This window comes from Hyalella azteca, unplaced genomic scaffold (genome assembly GCF_000764305.2).
Source record: "Hyalella azteca isolate HAZT.00-mixed unplaced genomic scaffold, Hazt_2.0.2 contig13469, whole genome shotgun sequence".
In the NCBI taxonomy this organism is placed as follows: Eukaryota; Metazoa; Arthropoda; class Malacostraca; order Amphipoda; family Hyalellidae; genus Hyalella; species Hyalella azteca.
In genome coordinates, this window is record NW_025943391.1 from 15,016 (window position 1) to 33,360 (window position 18,345).

The 18,345-nt window shown below is 41.2% G+C and overlaps 1 protein-coding gene across 1 annotated transcript in view; it reads right to left on the reverse strand.

The window, feature by feature from the left end:
• Nucleotides 1-14,876: 14,876 nt before the first annotated feature.
• LOC108669175 overlaps nucleotides 14,877-18,345 on the reverse strand; it is a 12,093-nt gene continuing 8,624 nt past the window's right edge. Inside the window, exons 6-7 of the mRNA XM_018156473.2 lie at nucleotides 17,743-17,911; nucleotides 14,877-16,489 (exon numbers count right to left, since the gene is read on the reverse strand). Of these exons, the coding sequence (XP_018011962.1) occupies nucleotides 16,314-16,489; nucleotides 17,743-17,911 (345 nt within the window). The 3' untranslated portion in view covers nucleotides 14,877-16,313. The remainder of the gene's footprint in view (nucleotides 16,490-17,742; nucleotides 17,912-18,345) is intronic.

Consider the following 18,345-nt stretch of genomic DNA (forward strand, 5'->3'; position numbering starts at 1 on the left):
TCGAACCTGGTGGAAGTCTAGTAGCTATTTCGAACTACCGTCAGTTTGCAAAAAGGCCGGTCAAAGGAACTGTTTTTAGATCTTTTGTGGACAAGGCACGAAAAATACAAGAATTGGCGACAGGCTGCATCAGTCCTATTCTTTAGCGCCGACTACACTATGATATATTTAATTTGTATCAAATTAAGTATTGGCAACACGAGTTGTTGATAAATATCCAACAACAACTTCAAATTTCAACAATTTCTCATTTGCATCTTCAACATATTTCATATTTATCACTAGTTATTGGTCTTAAGTCATGTCTAACAAACGAAAGATTTAAAAAATACACCAAACCATTGAAAGCGTAATTGGCGTCTGCGTATCCGGAGTACTTTCCTAATGAAGTTAGCCCTAAAAATATTTTTTGCGCAAAGAACGAAACTTTTGAACCGAAACTAAAAATTTACGCGTCCATATAACATGACAGTGTTGACCATGACACCAGTAATTCGATGGCTCTATTAATTAGTAATAACAGTAGTAATGTTTATTAGTAATAAGCCCTGTTATATTATTAATTTCCTATTCTGTTCAATGAATGATAGAAGCGAGCAATAAATCCTATTGTCATGTTAGCCGATGAATAATTCATGAACGTCGTTATTTGATAGAGAAGAAACTGACATTGTAATTAGCAAGGCATTCAGTGGTCCTGGAGTAGAGTATACGTGAATAAATATAACAACGATAAAATTTGTATGACAATTCCTTATGATGTTTCCATAGGATTTATTTCGTTTTCCAGCTCCTGCTCGTGTTTTTGCTGCTCATCATGAGCGGCAAATACGTAAATATTTCAGAGCTGCACGGTGAGAAGGGGGCTTTCCCAGGGAGAATACACCGTATTCATGATTAGCAACTTATTTTCTCTCTAAAGTAGGAGAAAAGAAGTGAAAGGTGGATTTTAATCAGGCTTAGAATATATGATGGGTGAAACGTTGCTTGAGTGACACATTTATGGCCTTATCCATCCGCAGGACGCATGGATCAAGTGAAATCTTTCCTGCATGTAGTATTTCTGCTGATAACAAGCATTGGTGCATTCGAATGTTGGCTGCTTGTCTGCTTTCAGCTTTTGTGGTTCCCAGTCATGGTCGTTGTTGATTTCTTGGTTGATTTACTCGTATGTAATTACCGTTTCAAGAGTTAGTGTTATATATTAAGTTTAATTTCCAAATTCAGATAAGTTTTTTCTCGAAGTTCCTAGAAAATTTATACTTTAACAGTAATTTACAATCAAAATTCTTGAGCTTGATTAGTGGATGTTTTTTTTTAGAGTAAATATTCCTTATGTTAACTGTGATGAGATGACTCACTTTACAGCGCCAAACTGAGAGCGCATTTGATAGCTCATTAATTACTGCTCGCAAATAATATGCATAATTATTGCAGATATTAATCCAAATAAATAGCACAGTGATTGTTCAGGATACATTTGCGGGCCATTTGTCGTCGATGGATTAAATCTCAAAATCATCTAAACGATTTTGAAGTAGAACTTTACTACAAATCTAAAATTAATCTTTCCATGAAATTATTTGAATAATCCATCGTATCGAGGGAAATTCAGTCAGTAACATGTATGGATTTAAAGTAGGGCATCTTATGGGACGAATTTCGGCTCCAAAAGAATGGAGCGTTTAGTTAGTCGAGAATCTAATTAGATACAAGTAAATAACCGGAAAAATATACATGCTTTCCTGTTTTTATTTTCTTGGAAATTTATGCAGTTTTCGCATGAAAGTGAAGTAGGATTCGTGTTACAGTTCTTTTTCCTACAGGATGAGTGTTTTTAATGACTCACACCGCACTACTTCCCCATCCATTCGCTGCTGCGAGATGCAATCGGTTGCAATCTCTTTGCCTGCGTTCAAAAATATTATCGAGATTATAGAGTCTTTGAAGATGATAAGTCCATATTGTGTGAGTGATTTAGATTAATAACCAAAATTACCCAGCACCTTATTATAAATTACTCGTATCACTTTTTTGAGGAGTAACTAAATTATCAAATGGCACGAATACATCTGCAATGTAAGAGGTTGGACTAGACCGATTCGATCGTACCAAGTGGATAGTGAAAGAAATTAAAAGGAGGAAATAGTCGCAATGATGTGGGCGAAATTCATAGGTGAATAATGAGGGAATATCCCTCGATGATGTATGGGTGAAACAGACGTAGAAGTGCAATACCTTTCCAACTCGTAGCCGAATTGATTTGTTGCACTTGATATGGGAAAATTGACATCAAGTATTAATTTGAACACCCATGAAAAAAACCGTACAGTAGTAAATAAATTTCCATTACCTTCTAATGGATATTCAATTGAGTAGATATTGATTAGCAGGATTCATGCCGGATTTCTCACCGTCAAGGTCTACGTCCTCAGGAATACTATTTCTTCATTAAACCTCTTCAGGCTCAAATTTTTTCGCAGTTCAGAAACGGACTTAAAAACGTGCCGATGAATGGGAATGATGGTGGTGGTGACGGATGCAAATTGTTATAAGAATATTAAAATCTTTTGTTAAAAACACATTAAACATTCGTAGTCATTTGCTCCTAGAAAACGTTTTTATTAGTTAAGTAAAGTATAAATGAAATAGTTAAATTAAGTTTAGGGTGGCCCAGTTCGATCCCAGCTCTGTGCGTCAGTTTCTGGTCAGAATCGGCAAGGAGGCCGGGCGTTTTAGCACAGCAAAATCGTAGCAGTGAGTTGCGAGTTCAAGACCGCGAAATACTGTGAATGTTCTGCGATGTTAAGAATCGGCGACAGGCCTACGGCCTAATAAACGCTGAAACCGCTATATATAAGCCATGATTAACTGACTTACAATGCAGATTACCTAAAAGCGCTTCACCTCCACATCATCCATTGCGGCAGAAGATAAGGTTGCATAGCCATTTCCTCTACTCTAGGAATCCTTCTCATGTAGACATTTGAATCAGTTTGAATTTGAATTCAGATATGAATTTATTTTTCTCGGCAGAAACTCCATTGAAAGGAAATAGCAATTTACGAGAACATGACGCACTGTTCCCGGCTCGAATTCCGTATAATTGAGGTAAAAAGGGAGAAGAAATCAGAACCTAATTGCAAGGCTACGAATAAAATTTTATGCAAAGAGTCTTCCCCATAATGTAGAGTTATGGCCATTAATTATTTTCAGTATCACTCCATCTGTTCAAGACCAGCTAGCTGCAACTCTTTGGTGCCGATGACGATAGCTTGACGCATTCTGATGTCCTTGATTCTATGCCGAGACCATTGCCGACTCCATCAAGTCTACCAACAATTATTGTTTGATCAACCTTCATCTATAAATGGTTCCATCTAAATAAATTAATAAATCTCTGAAGCTATCATTCAACTTACTATCATTTGCCTTAAGAACGATTGAGTGAAATTATTCACAGTTCTTTACTTCCATTTCTTCCGTATTTTTCAACTGAGCCTTCACTTCAGTGTTCAGTCAGCTCATTGCATAGCGAGCTCAGTTTATCACTCAGCGAGCGCACCAGCTCACTCAAGGAGTTTACTACATCATTCAACAATTTCGACTCATTGCAGTGCTCTTCCACCGACTTCTCTCTTTTTCGAGCACCAAGAGTTGGTTTTTCGCAATCACGGCAAAACCAATGAAGCAATTTAGATTTCTGGACAAATGTGTACTCCTTAGAGCTCAACTTCGAACAGCTGATACAAATGAGATCTTCGCATAGTTCACAGGTGACCATCTGGACTTCGCTCAAAGAGATCTCTTTGCAGTACTTGCAAACTTTCATCTCTAGCTGGGCTGATTTGGTTTTATTTTGTGTTCTAGAGGTCGTAGACGGCTTTTCTCTAGAGGCCGTAGAGGGCTTTTCGACTATCTTTTTTANATTATCGCATGGCTAACTGGAGGCTTTTCTCGCAGGCCTTTGATGCTTATCCGAATTAGGTTAGGTTAGGTTACAACTCGTATAGATCCTCTATTCATAGCGTAATGTAGTCAAGTGAGCAGAAACTAAGAAAAGCCGTCCGGCAGTCGGTGAAAAAAGGCGGGGAGACGGGGTAATTGTGGAGGTAGAGTTATGCTGGGGGAAAACAGCTGCGACGAACGGACGGGCTGGAGTGCTGGCTGTGTATCAACAGCTGTATGGCGTATGGAGTTGCTCACCGAAAATCGTGAGGAGGATAGACGGCATGGGATAGAGCTGTTGGGCGGTTTTAAATACGGCGTAGAGCGATTGTATTGGTGGCTTACTTCTCATTAGCTCGCTGGTTAATTTTCATGAAGGGGATTTGTACCTTTGGCTTTTAACATATAGTCCCTTAGTCTACTCTGCCTTTTAGCAGGCTCTCGCACGGAAAGGAGGATGAAAGATATGCTGGTCTTGAGCAATGCTGGCCTCTGGCATGCATCCCTAAATTTCTATCTATTAGCATTATTTTCCTACATTCTCCTAGTAGTCATGGCACTTAGCACACTCAATCAGAAAACCAAAGTGATAACAGGGGAACATGGGCAGGCTGGGAGTTCAGTTAATGAGCATCAAATCCATGCAAGTGACAATTTTGGAGACAAAATTGAAAGTAGCAATGCTACCAGTGATGTTCCACTGCCATAACCTGAACCTGATGTACCCCATTTTAATGACCGTCTAACTACGTTGATTTATATCTGTTCAGGCCATCCTGAACCACTTTTCTGTGCCGAAAGTGCGGGCTGATTTTGTGAAAGGTTGCTTTGATGTTAATGTGAGCCCAAGTCTCTTGCCAAGGCTAAATGAGTTGAGGTGGACTTTGTTCCCTCCGTGGCATGCACGGAATAATCTAAATTCATGGGCCTTAAGGTGCCTGTACACAGGGATAGTACTAGCCGCTGGTTCATCCGCCACTTGAACTGTCCACCCTACTAGCCTCGTGTATAGGGATTCAGCCGCTTCAGAGGTATGCGCCAGCAAGTGCCCGAGACGCGGCCGAGAGGGACAACGATGTGTTGATTTCTGCGCTGGAGTCTTGGAGAAGTGGCTAGTAGCGCTGATGCAGCCATGGTGAGAGCATCTGTGCCGCTCTTGTGAAGTATCTTGGGTCAAGTGAATCATGGCTTGTTTGAACGACAATGTTTCTAAGAAGAACCCAACAAAGTGGATACCAGACGATATTCAATTATTCTTAAGAATATTCCAAAAAATATGAATTGAAGTATAATGTTTGCCATGATGGTTACTCCAACAAAATGAATAGAGAAACGAGTATTTTGAAACGGAAAGAAGACCTTATTAGTCAGGGGTTTAGTTGTTCCCGACGCTGTATTTTTAATGGCTAGAATAAAGAGTATAAAAACGACGTACAGACTCGGGTTGTTGAAGGTAATCCCACTATCCATCTTCGCAGACCTCACTCGACGGCTTCTAACGACGAACTGGCGGCCGCGAACGAGAAGATAGCGGCACTTTATATACTCTCCTTGTGTACAGGCTTACTAGCCGGATAGTAACCAAGCGACCGACGCTTGCCAGATCTACTAGCCGTCTGCACTATCCCCGTGTACAAGCACCTTTAGGTAATGAAGCAGCCAGGCATATGGTAGAGCTGCTCAATAAAAGTGACAAATTACTCATTACTTTTATAGACCAGTTGGAGGATTGCCTCTCCTATCATGATTGGTTTTCCACCCTGGAATTGATTGCCCAAAGTCGTTACTGGGACCGAACTCCACCTGAAGTTAGATGCACTCACATCATCAATTCTGATGGAGATGCTGATTAGACTTGCAGCTCTGATTTAAAGAGAGAAGTTGGTTAATGGCAGACATAAGAATCCTCCAAAGAAAAGCAAGAATGTTGGCAAAGCAGACATGCCTGTGAAGGGAAAAAGCAGCAAGAAATCCTAAGTTTCTAAGATTTCTACCAAAATTGAAGAAATCAAACTCCGGTCCAGCGACTCCTCATCCTTAGCAGAAAATTCTCCTTTGGATTCGATGTGTTCAGATTCGTGTTTGGCTACTGCTGACGAATCCTCTGATGAGGAAGTGCACTTGACCCGCCAGACTAAACTACGACGCCGTCAGATGAGGAAGGTTGACAGAAGAGATATGGTAGTGCCTCCATGGATGGAAAGGTAGACCTGAAAGATTATCTCAAGACTTTTGAGCAGTATTTAGAGCTCAAGTATAGAACATCCTATGACAAGTGCCAGCTACTTGCATCCTTTCTGGAGACGGACCTACTGAACATTCACCAAATCAGAGGAGGCAGAAGGATAACGTATGATGTGATGAAAGACCACCTGCTTGATTTTTATAAAAAGCAAAGCATTGGTGGAAGGAAATACTGGCAATCCGAATCAGATCCAATAAAGACTCGTCAAAGGTGGCTGAAAATAAAATGATGAAAATGAAACCCAGCTGAAGCAGAGGGTATTTAACGGACGATTTTGGGCCGGCGTTTGTCACAGAGACTCTGCTATGTGAGACTACGTCGTTGCGGGACCCTGACAGCTCACTCTACCTCTTGGATAACTTTATTGTAACGAATTTAGACCTTAGAAGTTTCTTCGTGAAAACCTTCCATGATACGAGAACTGTAATTGCATGATGAAATACGCCATTACCCTGACGACTACATCGTCAGAAATTAAGAGAAAAAAAGAAGAACCGTTCCAGCTCAACTTGCGATGCTTCCAATTTTGCACAAGTATGCCCGGATTTTGTCAAGGTCGTTGCGGATGGAACGTTTCTACAGAAAGACCATCTCATAAAATGCAGCTGGAAATTATTGAACAAATCCGCGCAATAGCTGAGAACAATGCTTTACTGAGTGAGATTTTGAATTTAAACAAACATAGCAGCAGAAGAATTGCACGATTTTCGGACCCTGCGCTTGAGAAGAGCTAGCTTAACGTGATGAATACATTGCTACACCTGACAATTTCTGCAGCCTTCCACTCTTCATGAAGCTGCAATATACCAATACGCCAGTAAAGCAGCCCTATCTGTATTGGACTCGGTCCATAACGCAGCTATACGAATATGCACCGGAGCCTTCAGAACATCACCTGTCCTCAGCCAATATCCAGAAAACGGTGAACCACCACTCTACAAATCTACGAAGAACACAACTCACGCTCTAACTAATAACCCGCCTCAAACAACTACGCCAATCACCATCGTGGCGCAGCGTTATGACCGATTATCATACTGAGCTACTCGCATGTAAAATACCATCCTCCGAAAACTATGAAACACTATTGGAAGCAGCACAGATACCGCAGGTACGAGTGGTCCATGCAAACCTCAACGGTACGACCACGTGGCGAATCTCCATAGATTTTTTCTGCCGCGATCAGAACTATCTTTAAAAACCCACAACACACCCAACAGCGTTGACAAACTTGTTCCTAAACCATATATCCTTTGAACATGCGGTTATCAGCGCACATCTGCACATCGATCATCACCGCAGAACTCCTCGGAGTGCTTTGCACCCTGACCCTATCCCTATAACTTCAGGTTAACTTCACCCTATTTATCGACTCAAAAAGCGTAGTACAAGCACTGAGAAGGTACAATAGCAAACATCTCATTATTATAGACATATTGGCGAGTCTGACAGGGATGGCGACGGCGGGAATTACATTACGTGTCTGCTGTGTGCCGGGCCATGTTGTGGTGTGCAGTAACGAGAGGGCGGACGAGACGGTAATCAGCGCAGCAACGTCAAACATGAACTTCAATGAAGGAGTCCCGAGCCGCGACTATTACCTCATCACAATAAGAACAGGATGTGGCAAAATCAGTGGCCGAATATCGAGGGAAATAAGTTGCGTGCTCTGAAAGACAGCGTACGAAGCTACGAACCTGTTACTCGTCCTACCAGAAATCGCGTCGTATGGAAGTGGACATGTGTAGACCGAGGATCGGCCACACGCGCCTTACCCACAGATACGTTAATAGAACAGCGCCTAATGCCATACTGTAACGACTGTCTAGTCCCCCTGACATTGATGCACGTGATTGCGGAGTGCCTAAACTACAACGCCGACCGAATTAACTGCTTGCCCGATACATCCATACTGAACCCAGACGAAACCTTTCCCAAGATCCTAAGGGAGATTCCCNCTTGCCCGATACATCCATACTGAACCCAGACGAAACCTTTCCCAAGATCCTAAGGGAGATTCCCCGAACTAATTTTAGAACAGACAACCTCAGGCAATGCCTGACACAATGTAACCTACTCCGAGAACTCTAGGCCTGCCCTGAGTACACCAATTTGATGCAACGCATTGGTACTAATCTTGCGATCTAGCCGTATCCTCTCGACATCGTACCTTGACCGCTCAACCGAGCGACGGGAACTATTGAGTAGACATCCGCACTGGTACTACAAAACTGACTATTAACTCCATTATCGTCCGAGGGGACTAAATTGCAAGTCTGAAGCATTCTAGAACGACGACGCTATGTAAATGAGTCTGAATTTCGGCGCGAAATGGATAAAAAAATTTTGACGCGCTAGAAACCTACGATAAAGATTTTTTGACGCGCTAGAAACCTACTACTACTACTCATGAAGCTGCTGCACTTCAACAGCACGCATCACTTGCTGCCGTTTCTTCTGTGACAGCACTATTGACGAACACTCGCATTAGTGATCTTCAAGAGAAAATTGTCTGATGCTTCTTTTATGGAAAATATCGTGCACGGGTCGGGTCTGGATTTCGAATAAAATTGTGCTTTCAGTACTAAGCAAAAACTGCTGCCGGGACGGCCCGCGTTGATTCGGGTCGTCGTTTGCTAACGAGTGCATATGCGGGTAGTTCAATTGTTTTCGTCCGATTACCATGCTCTTGCTACTGCAGTTTGATCTGCACGATTTCACGCAATACGAGAACATGCCGGTGGCATGTTCCTGGCGATAAATGTAGGAACCATAGTTTAGTTTAGGCACATACTGATTCATACGTCTAGCCGCCAATACATCAAATGACTGCTCACCGGGATCTTCAAGATGCAGCACGTCATAAAGAATTGAGTGAGTGGTCCATCCCGCAACTATTGTCAAACTACCGAAGCTTTAGAACTTCATGCGTTCCAATACTTCAAATTCGTCCTTCTCGGGATCGAACTCGGCCATAGTCCAAACTGTACAGTTGTTGCCAGGTTTTTTCTCGGCGAGAATACCAGACTGCCTAGCTCAAAATACCAGAAATATAGCAGAAATTCTATTGTTCAAAACTGACTAATACCTCCAAATTTAATGAAACGATTAGTCAGAATCGCAGATTATAAAAAGATATTATAATCAGCGATTATAAAAATATATATTATAAATTCTCTTACGTACTGTGCATTTATCTAGCCTGGTGATAATTAGCCAAATTTAACGTTATATTTTTCCCTCTGTTTGGAACATTTTGACACTTTTCTTTTCCTGTGTTTGATTACATTGTCACGTTTTCCTTTTTTTATCACAGTTTCGCACTTCTCCCCCCTTCGCTCAACATGAGCAAGCCACGTATACACGTCATCTTCCTTTTGTTTATTTTCGTGCATCTTTCATTTATCTAACATTTCGGGTTTGATCACTTGTTGCGGCTGAGAAGATAGCTTTTGGTCCGAATAACGGACTCCAGTACCTTAGTTGAAATTTTATTTCGTTGCTTGTTTTTCACACAAGTGACTTGTGAAAACATTCGCTCCATGAATGTATTGGAGACAGGTCAAAGTAGACAAGTGATGCAGTATGCAGCCAATTCTATGAATGGATGATGATTTTCAAGATCAGTGAAATATTGAATGGCACCCCAGAATTCAAGTAGCATACTTGAATACAATACCACTAAACAAAAATGGTGGAGCTTGCGTCACTGAGATCGGTTCGACAACCTCACTCGTCCTAGGCCATATCATCACTGGTCAGTAATCATTCAAGTTCAAGGATCGTCACTCTCGTGCTTATATATGTCAACAATTAGATTGAGGTTATTTCATCAAGCGGTAAACTTGCGGGTGTAAAAATGGCGGAAAAGCTCTAGTCGCGCCGCTCTTGAAAGTTATCTATATAATCCATGCCTACGCTGGAGGAAGTTCAAACTGCCGAGGTGGAACTTAATGCACTAAATTCGCAGTAAGCCAGAAAAATACCAGATTTAGGCAAATATACCAATATACCAGATCTTAAATATTCATACCAGACACCTGAAAATACCAGATTTGTGAAATTTGGTATAGAAATATACCATCTGGCAACGCTGCGCGGCTGAGACAGAGTGAGGCTGAGTGTACACAGATGCCAATCGACTGGACATGATAGGACCGTGTAGTTTCTACCCGGCCCGAAATAGAAAATATCCAGATAAACTAGCTTTTTGAAACACAGCAACATTCCGGTAATGCCCGTAGCAAGGCAATATTCCTGTATGTTTAGTGACTATAACTACGAAGAAGTAGGACGTCTCTTCTTCGTGACTTGCTGCATCCTGAAAATCCCGGTTAGCAGTCATTTGATGTATTGGGCTATTGGCGGCTAGACTTTAGGAGCAGTACGCGCCATAATGTAACAAAATTGCTGAACGTTTTATATGTAATCGGTGCAAGCAATTATCAGATTTAACTATGTCGGCGTATGTAGCTTAACTGAAGAAGCTAGCAAGTACCTGTGAGTACGGTAATTTTGTAAAAGAATCGCTGAAAGATAAGTTCATTCAAGTTTGAACGATTCAACGCTGCAGCGAGAATTATTGAAGAAAGCAGAAGTGACCTTCAAGACAGCAGTGGAGTTTGCTCTCGCCTACGAATTGACAGTAAAAACATCCGAGGGGGCGAGGAAATGCAAGGAGTGAGTGAGAGGTGCAGATTGCTGAAAGCAACTCCATCAATGCCGTGTCTTCAAGGATGAAGACATTGGATAAATATTCAAGGCTTCTAACGGAACCAATGGTTCTTCATTGTCTAAAAAATAACGGTATAGATTTCTGGAAGATAATGCAGAGAATTTTAGTAGGCGTTTATTTCAATAAACTGCTGGTATACATAGGTGATATATTAATTCTTAGCAAGACTGTCGAGGCGAATNGGTAAAAAGGGAGAAGAAATCAGAACCTAATTGCAAGGCTACGAATAAAATTTTATGCAAAGAGTCTTCCCCATAATGTAGAGTTATGGCCATTATTCGCTCTGATATAATTGTAACGTGTATATGGGCCGGCGAATATTGTTTGATTGTAGAGACTCAAATATTTTAGTTATAGCTACAAAAGAGAGTTTTCTATGCAAAATTCATAGAGAACGAAAGAGAAAGCGTAAGTTCAAACATTTTCGACAACGACGCACCCGCTTTCGCTCCGAGTCAGCGCGCGAGGCCCCGCATGTGACCCGACACCCTGGCGACGAATTATTGTGGAGTAGCTACCGTCGCCAGTGGGAGCGGCGCCCCATTCATCACCTTTGAGCTGCTATGTACATTTGGGTCACCTGCGCCTCGTTTACGGGCGTTGCAGCCACATCTATCGTCCTGGATAGGTTACTGTGTCGTGCGATTTCTTCATGAAATTGAGCGATGGCTTCACCAGACATGTGACTTCCCGAACATGTCCATATCACCTGCGATTTAAATATTCGAATGCATGGCGTCGACGACCCATCAGCTAAACGACCTTCTGGCCACCTTTGGCATGGTTTGTCACGTGACCTTGCCTACGCATGACATCTGAGGACTGCAGGAAGTTGTCTTCACGCGTCTTGACCTTTAAATCCAGCCAATCAAGATCGCAATAACCAACCATCGACTACTTCAGTGGACGGTGTCCACTTGCCTGGTGCCAGTGTACAAACCGTTACCTGTCGACCGTGGCGCGGTCATTGCGGGAAATTCCAGACCTCCCGACTATGTGGACCTGATTCATGGTTGGCACTATCAGTCAACGACCTAGTGCAACTCTAGATTACCGAGCAAACCAGTGTATTCGTTGACCTTATTACTGCGTACACAGTTCGGGTACCCCAACCAATCTCCAGAGGTGGGCAGTAGCGCGCTACATGTAGCGGCCGCTACTAGCGGTCGCTACACTTTCAGTAGCGGTAGCGGCTCTACATTTAAGGCAATGTAGCAGTAGCGGTAGCGCCCGCTACATATTTAAGTAGCGATACGAGGTTTTGCCGCTACAGCGCTACCGCTACATTTATAGATAAAGCCTTTAGATNTCTGCGGGGAATACGTAGCGTCAGCCTCTGTCTCTCGAGGCCGGCCTTCGAGGCCCTCGAGGTGGCGCTCGTTCTGACCAGTTTGGACTATGGTAATGCCACACTCTAAGGACTTCCGACCACGGCACCTGAAAAACTGCAATCCGTTAGGCACGCTGCTGCGCGAATCATGTGGAAATAAACGAAAATTTGACCACATGACGCCGATATTGCGCGAGTTTCACTGGCTGAGCATGCTGCAGCACACGCAGTTCAAGGCCGCTGTACTGACGTTCCGATGCCTTCACGGTCCGGCTTGTACGACCTTACATAAGGGAGTGTATGCATGCTGCGGGTGTCCGATCTACTCTCTCGAAGACGACTGCGTTCGTCATCAATAGCGGGCTCAGTCGTTCCATCTACTTGTCTATCTACCGTCGGCGATAGAGCATTCCCGGTCGTCGCCGCCAGAACCTGGAACAGTCTGCCGGCTTCCGTAACATCTGCTCCTTCGTTGCAGGTGCATAGTTAACGCCAAAAGACTGAAATGTTTCACAGAGCCTATGAATTAAGTTCTTAGTCATTTTCGCTTGCTACTAAACTTATGTGTAAGGTGCCCGCGAAGTTCGTTTGTACCAGACGCCATGATAAATGTTCGTAGAATAATAATAATAAAAATAGTCATTAAGTCGATAGTCTCATCCTGTCTCTTTTTTAATGGATTCACTCAGACTCTGGATATACGTACCCATGTCTCTGTTTAGATACTCACCCAGTCTCTGAACGCATGAAGGTTGCGATCAGAAAGCCTAACGCCAGCGAGGATATGGCCAGCAGCCTCTTCTTCGCGCGCCTCATTTCAGGTCACGATTATCGGTGGCTCGTGGAAGACCAACGCTAATTAATCGATATATAAATTAAATCCGTTACCGATGGAATGAATAATTATTATTAATACATTTATCAATCTTGGCATATGTAGATTTTGATTCTGGAAGGGAACGGAAACACAGATTTCCTAAAAATTATTATTTGAGAGGAAAATTTCAGCCTATTTTGCTTTTCATCTGAAAAATATCACAGTAAGACGAATTAAACTAGAGGTGAGCATTTAGCGTAACTTATCTTGAAATAAGAAAGCCTTAGTAGAATAAAAATTATATTGGGCCTGTGTCGAAACTTACCCATTGTAGAGTTTTAAGAATAATAGTCGATAAAATTTAATCTAAACTCTAGGGTGAATTTCATTTATTGTAGGTATGAAAGTTGATGTAAGTCCGAATAAACATTAGAAACAACACGTTCAGATGTTCAGTGTTTGTTCAGGTCATGAAAGGAGTCAACTCTGTGATCTATTCTGCTTTACAAATTTAAATCCAACGTGAGATAATATCTCACAACGCCCATATGTGCTTGTTAAACATTGCCTGTTTTGCCTATTTGTCTTCTTATCAAATAGACAAATAGTCCCCAGTAGTTTAACTCCTCCATCCCGCTGTTCCCGGAAATGAAGGTTCGCTAGGTCCCTTCCAGTTGCCGCGCTGCGCCGAGTGTGAACGGGGTCCAGAGCTGGTACTTTCACACTTTCCCTGACGGTACCTCCAGCAAACGCGTTTCTTACCTATAGAGAGCGCAGCTGAGGCATTTAAATAAGAGAGGGGTAGGGCAACGTTGTGGTCAGGGATTAGGGCGGGCGGGAAGGGGAGGTTCTTCCCACGCTACAACAACCTAAGCACCCTCCATGCTCTCTTTGGACCACTCCATTATTCACGCAATTTCTGCATATAAATGATGCCCCCAGTCTTTACCTATCTTTGCAAATTGGTTTTATGGAAGAAGAAAACATTTGAAGTGACAAGACAGGCTGCGTGATTTACATCTTAGTGCCAATTGTCCAAAATTTAATTCTTTGCATTCAAGACATTCTACGGTAGGTTTGTCAACACAAGCTTTGGCCGCTATGTTTAATGAATCAAAATATCTTCCTTAGGTATCTATTTGTTCTCACTCACTCACTTACTGACTTCAACGTACTGACAGAACTTCATGCCAATTCACTGCAAATTTTTTAGATCAAGTGAAATGTATACACGTGAAAAAGAATAATAACAAACACTTTTGTTATCCGTTTGCACTCTCCAAACGCACTCATTTTTTATTGACTTACTAAATTCCGACCTCATAGGCTTAATCACAGCTTAATTAGGCCTAGTTCCCACGCATTGCTGTCCACCACGTAACACGCACACCAATTCATTGGCGTCGTACACTGAACTGCTGCAACCGAAGTCATCGCCAGAGAGCGCCTCGAACCACCGCATTCAACAACAGGTGTTGTTGCAGGTGTAGTAAACTACGTGGCTCGTGTGTGTGTGTGTGTATGTGTACCGACAAGGCTTCAGAAATGATTGTAAAATGTTATAAATAAGGCATCTTATAGGGCTCTCGATATTTTCTGGCCTTGAATTTAATTTATACTATTCGTATTCGTCCGGTCAGCAAGCGCCGAAATGCGGCTGAACGTGAAATTTGACACGTATGAGTATTCAATCATTTTAACTGGCCTGGCATGCTATTTTATGTTAGGCTCCAGGAGAAATGAAAATAATTTTATTGATGATGGTTGTAGATTGATTTCTAATTATTATTTTACATACATATTACATTATTTTCCCTTCATTCAAGGTTTTATTTTATTCACATAGCTCGAATTGCTAACAGCAGAAACAATTTTATTATGAACAAGATTAAAACAGAACACTTGTGGATTTAAGTCTCGACCATAATCAATATAGCAGTACTAGTAGCTGGCAGAAAGGGCAGTACACTTTCATTGACGCTTATATGCTTCAAATGATCAGAAATTAAAAGTTGTAAACGCTGTTTAATCCTGTCAGTTGCGAAGCCTGCAAATGCCAGCATTGTTTATCCCAGGCCAGCTTCCAGGATTGTACAATTAAGCGATTGAATCTGTACTTTTCACTCGTAAAATGTTCATAAAAAGTAATACATCTCTATCAGCATATAGCCTTATAAATTCTGAGTACGTTATAAATAAATACTTTTAATTCTGTACAAACTTGGATTCGTCTTCACTTGTGCGATTGCAGAATCAGATTTATATTTCATTACAATAATAAAGCGTTTTGTACTTTGCATTGAAGAACAAGCATAAATGTAATCATTTTACGATGGTTTTGCTATTAAAAAATTTAAACATTATTCATGAAACTATGTGAGTAAAAAACACATTGATACTGAAAGGAAACAGACTCAATGAACTCTTTGCTTTCTAGCAGCTTTAAGAAAGTTTATTCATTGGGGTGAATAAATAGGCAATCGTTTTTTATTAAATTTTTCTTATTCTTATCTCAATTATTAATTATTGAGTGAAAGGTGTGAAGTTATGTAATGCAACATGAGCAATTAAGTTATTGAGATAACAGTGAGGATGAGAAATATACAGAACTAGAATTAGAAAATGTTATCAAGGTGAGAAAAAGCCTTCTGTTAGGAATAAATTATTGTCTACGCCAAATAAATTAGCATCGTCGTTGGTGTGAAGAAGTTATTCTCGATACCCATTAACCAAGTTTCTATGAAGCTCGTTAATGCTAATCAACTCATTTTGAATTATTTTATTTATTGTAAATGATTGAATTTGATCACTTCTTTGGAGGAGCAAGACAAAATCGAAGTTTTAAGCCTATCACTGAAAGTAATTCCAATGACGAATGAAGTTGAATTTTTTTTTACACGTAAGCAAGTTTGACGTGAAATAGTGTTATTGCTTCGAGTTTGCTTTATTAACCAACTGAAGGCAGTTCAAGTTTGATAGTTTGAGCCTCGTGTCAGTTACGTTCGTCTTTTAAATAAGATATACCGAAGTTATTTCAATGCAACCTGTCGTGTATTGGATTGATGTACTTAACAGCTGAAACTTAACTTTATTGATGTAACAAACCGCTAAAACGTTATAATGGTGCTGAAAAGAACAATAATTATACAATGGTAATTAAGCGTTTTGAACCAATACAAATTTATTTATCTATAGCCAATAGGCATTTATGATTAAACTAGAGTTATTCAATTGTTTATCACAGTCTGAACTTTCGGTTAACCCAGGCGAGTTCGTAAGAGTTGGAGGTCTGCCTGCCGGTCCTGCCGCCTATGAGCGACCAGCGGTTCGGTTCCATGGATACCAGCTGGAAGTTTAGCGCCGCCAGATGGTGCATGTACCTCCACAGCTGGTCTCTTCTGTTGATGTCCACATCTGTCAAACAGGAGTGAAATAGTAAATATTTTATTTCTCTAGCAGGATGAATAATAATTGAAATTTGGATACATTCATAAAATTTACCAATACCGGACCCAATGAAAGGTATACTTCTGTTGGGACCATGTACATATCATTCATTGAGTTCAACCCGCAATCATTTTTTAAGAACGTCGGTAGATTTCTAGTCGTTATAGTTTAACGCAGTTATCCGTCAACTCATGCATATTATGATTATTGTTATGCATTTAATTTCATTTTTCATCAATAAGAATTACCAACTGTAATCCAAATGTTATGAAATATAAGTTAGCAATACATTTTTAATATTAGCACGGACCAGCGCGTTATAATACCAGGAAATTGTTTTTTGCCAGATTCTTTTACATAACTGTCATAGCCTATGTAAACTGGTCTCCAAACTTCGATTGAGGAGAGAGCGAATTCCGGTTCTTCCTTACAGGATAGCGAATCCCGTGTTTCCTTCGCAATACGAAACACGGTTGTAGGACAATAGATTAGTCTCTTCTTCGACCCATGCACATGCCTCAACTGACTCACTATAGGCGCTTGGTGCAAGCAAGCGATTGACACGAGTTGGCCCTTAAAAAGCCAATACCGCGCCCAATAGCATTCCGAAGTCTAATATGTAGAAGCTTGTGACATAGAAATTCATGGTGAATTTAAAAACTACTCATCTGAATGAATGTACGTTTACATCAGGATTGCGCACAGTTATGAATACTTTATATCCAATATTCTTTTAGCTGCGCACCAATTGATCTATATCACTTAGCATTCATCATCTCCCGGGCTGTCGTACCACAGTCACATAATTGGCTTTATCTCAAAGCAAAATTATTTGAATGTGCAAAGAGAGTATCATTAATAAAAATTTAGTGGTGTGAGGGGCATACAAGAAATTGCCCGCCACTTTCTCATAGATTTAGGCTCTCCTACTTTAAGCTAGGGCAGATACTCAATCAGGAATTTCCTGTACGTACTTAGGTTCGCTAAAATAAAAAAAAATTCAATCTCTACCTAGCATAAAAGGCAATTTAGAATTTAACCGAAAGAGACGGCAATTGAGATTCCCGCTTAAATAATATCACGATCACTCGCTAGAAAGTGTTAACGTTACTCACTGGAATGTCTTTCCAGCATTCAAAAACCGCTTGTACCTAATTACACGAATCTACGTGCCAACCACTTTAACGAATTTTAGTGCCATGCGTTTCACTAATACTCACTTGGATGTATTTCCATGCCTATCTGCTTGACGTTGGCCAGGAGGCTGACGTTGTGAGCCAAGACGTCCTCGAAGAACTGAATCTCGGCGCCCTCGACGTCCATCTTGAGGAAATCGATCACCCGCTCAGTTGCGTTGATCTTCCGCAGGATCGCTGAGTACGTGTCCAACTGCCGGCGAAATGCTCACCAATAAGGGCCAGGATCGTATATTTTAGAATCATCCTAAGATTTCGTACACGACTGGGATTGGCCTATTGGCTGCTTAATCAGGAATTTTTATTATACGTTGCACGATTTGCTGGACAACCTAGCTTTGCCTGGTTCTTCCAATATTACTGTATTAAGGACTGTATTAAGGACATGAATGTGGCTGATTCATGGTCGTTTCTCAAAGACACGGTTATGCCTGCAGTTGATGCCTATGTACCCAAGATTACGCTTGGAGGAGTCAAAAAATCCCAGTGGATGACCAGTGCAGTTAAGACTCAGCTAAAGACCAAGAAAGAAGCCTACAAGCGTTATTTACGAACTCGCAGCGAGTCTGATTATAACCTGTATGCCAGAGCTCGAAATCAAGCTAAAAAAGTTTGTCGCACTGCAGT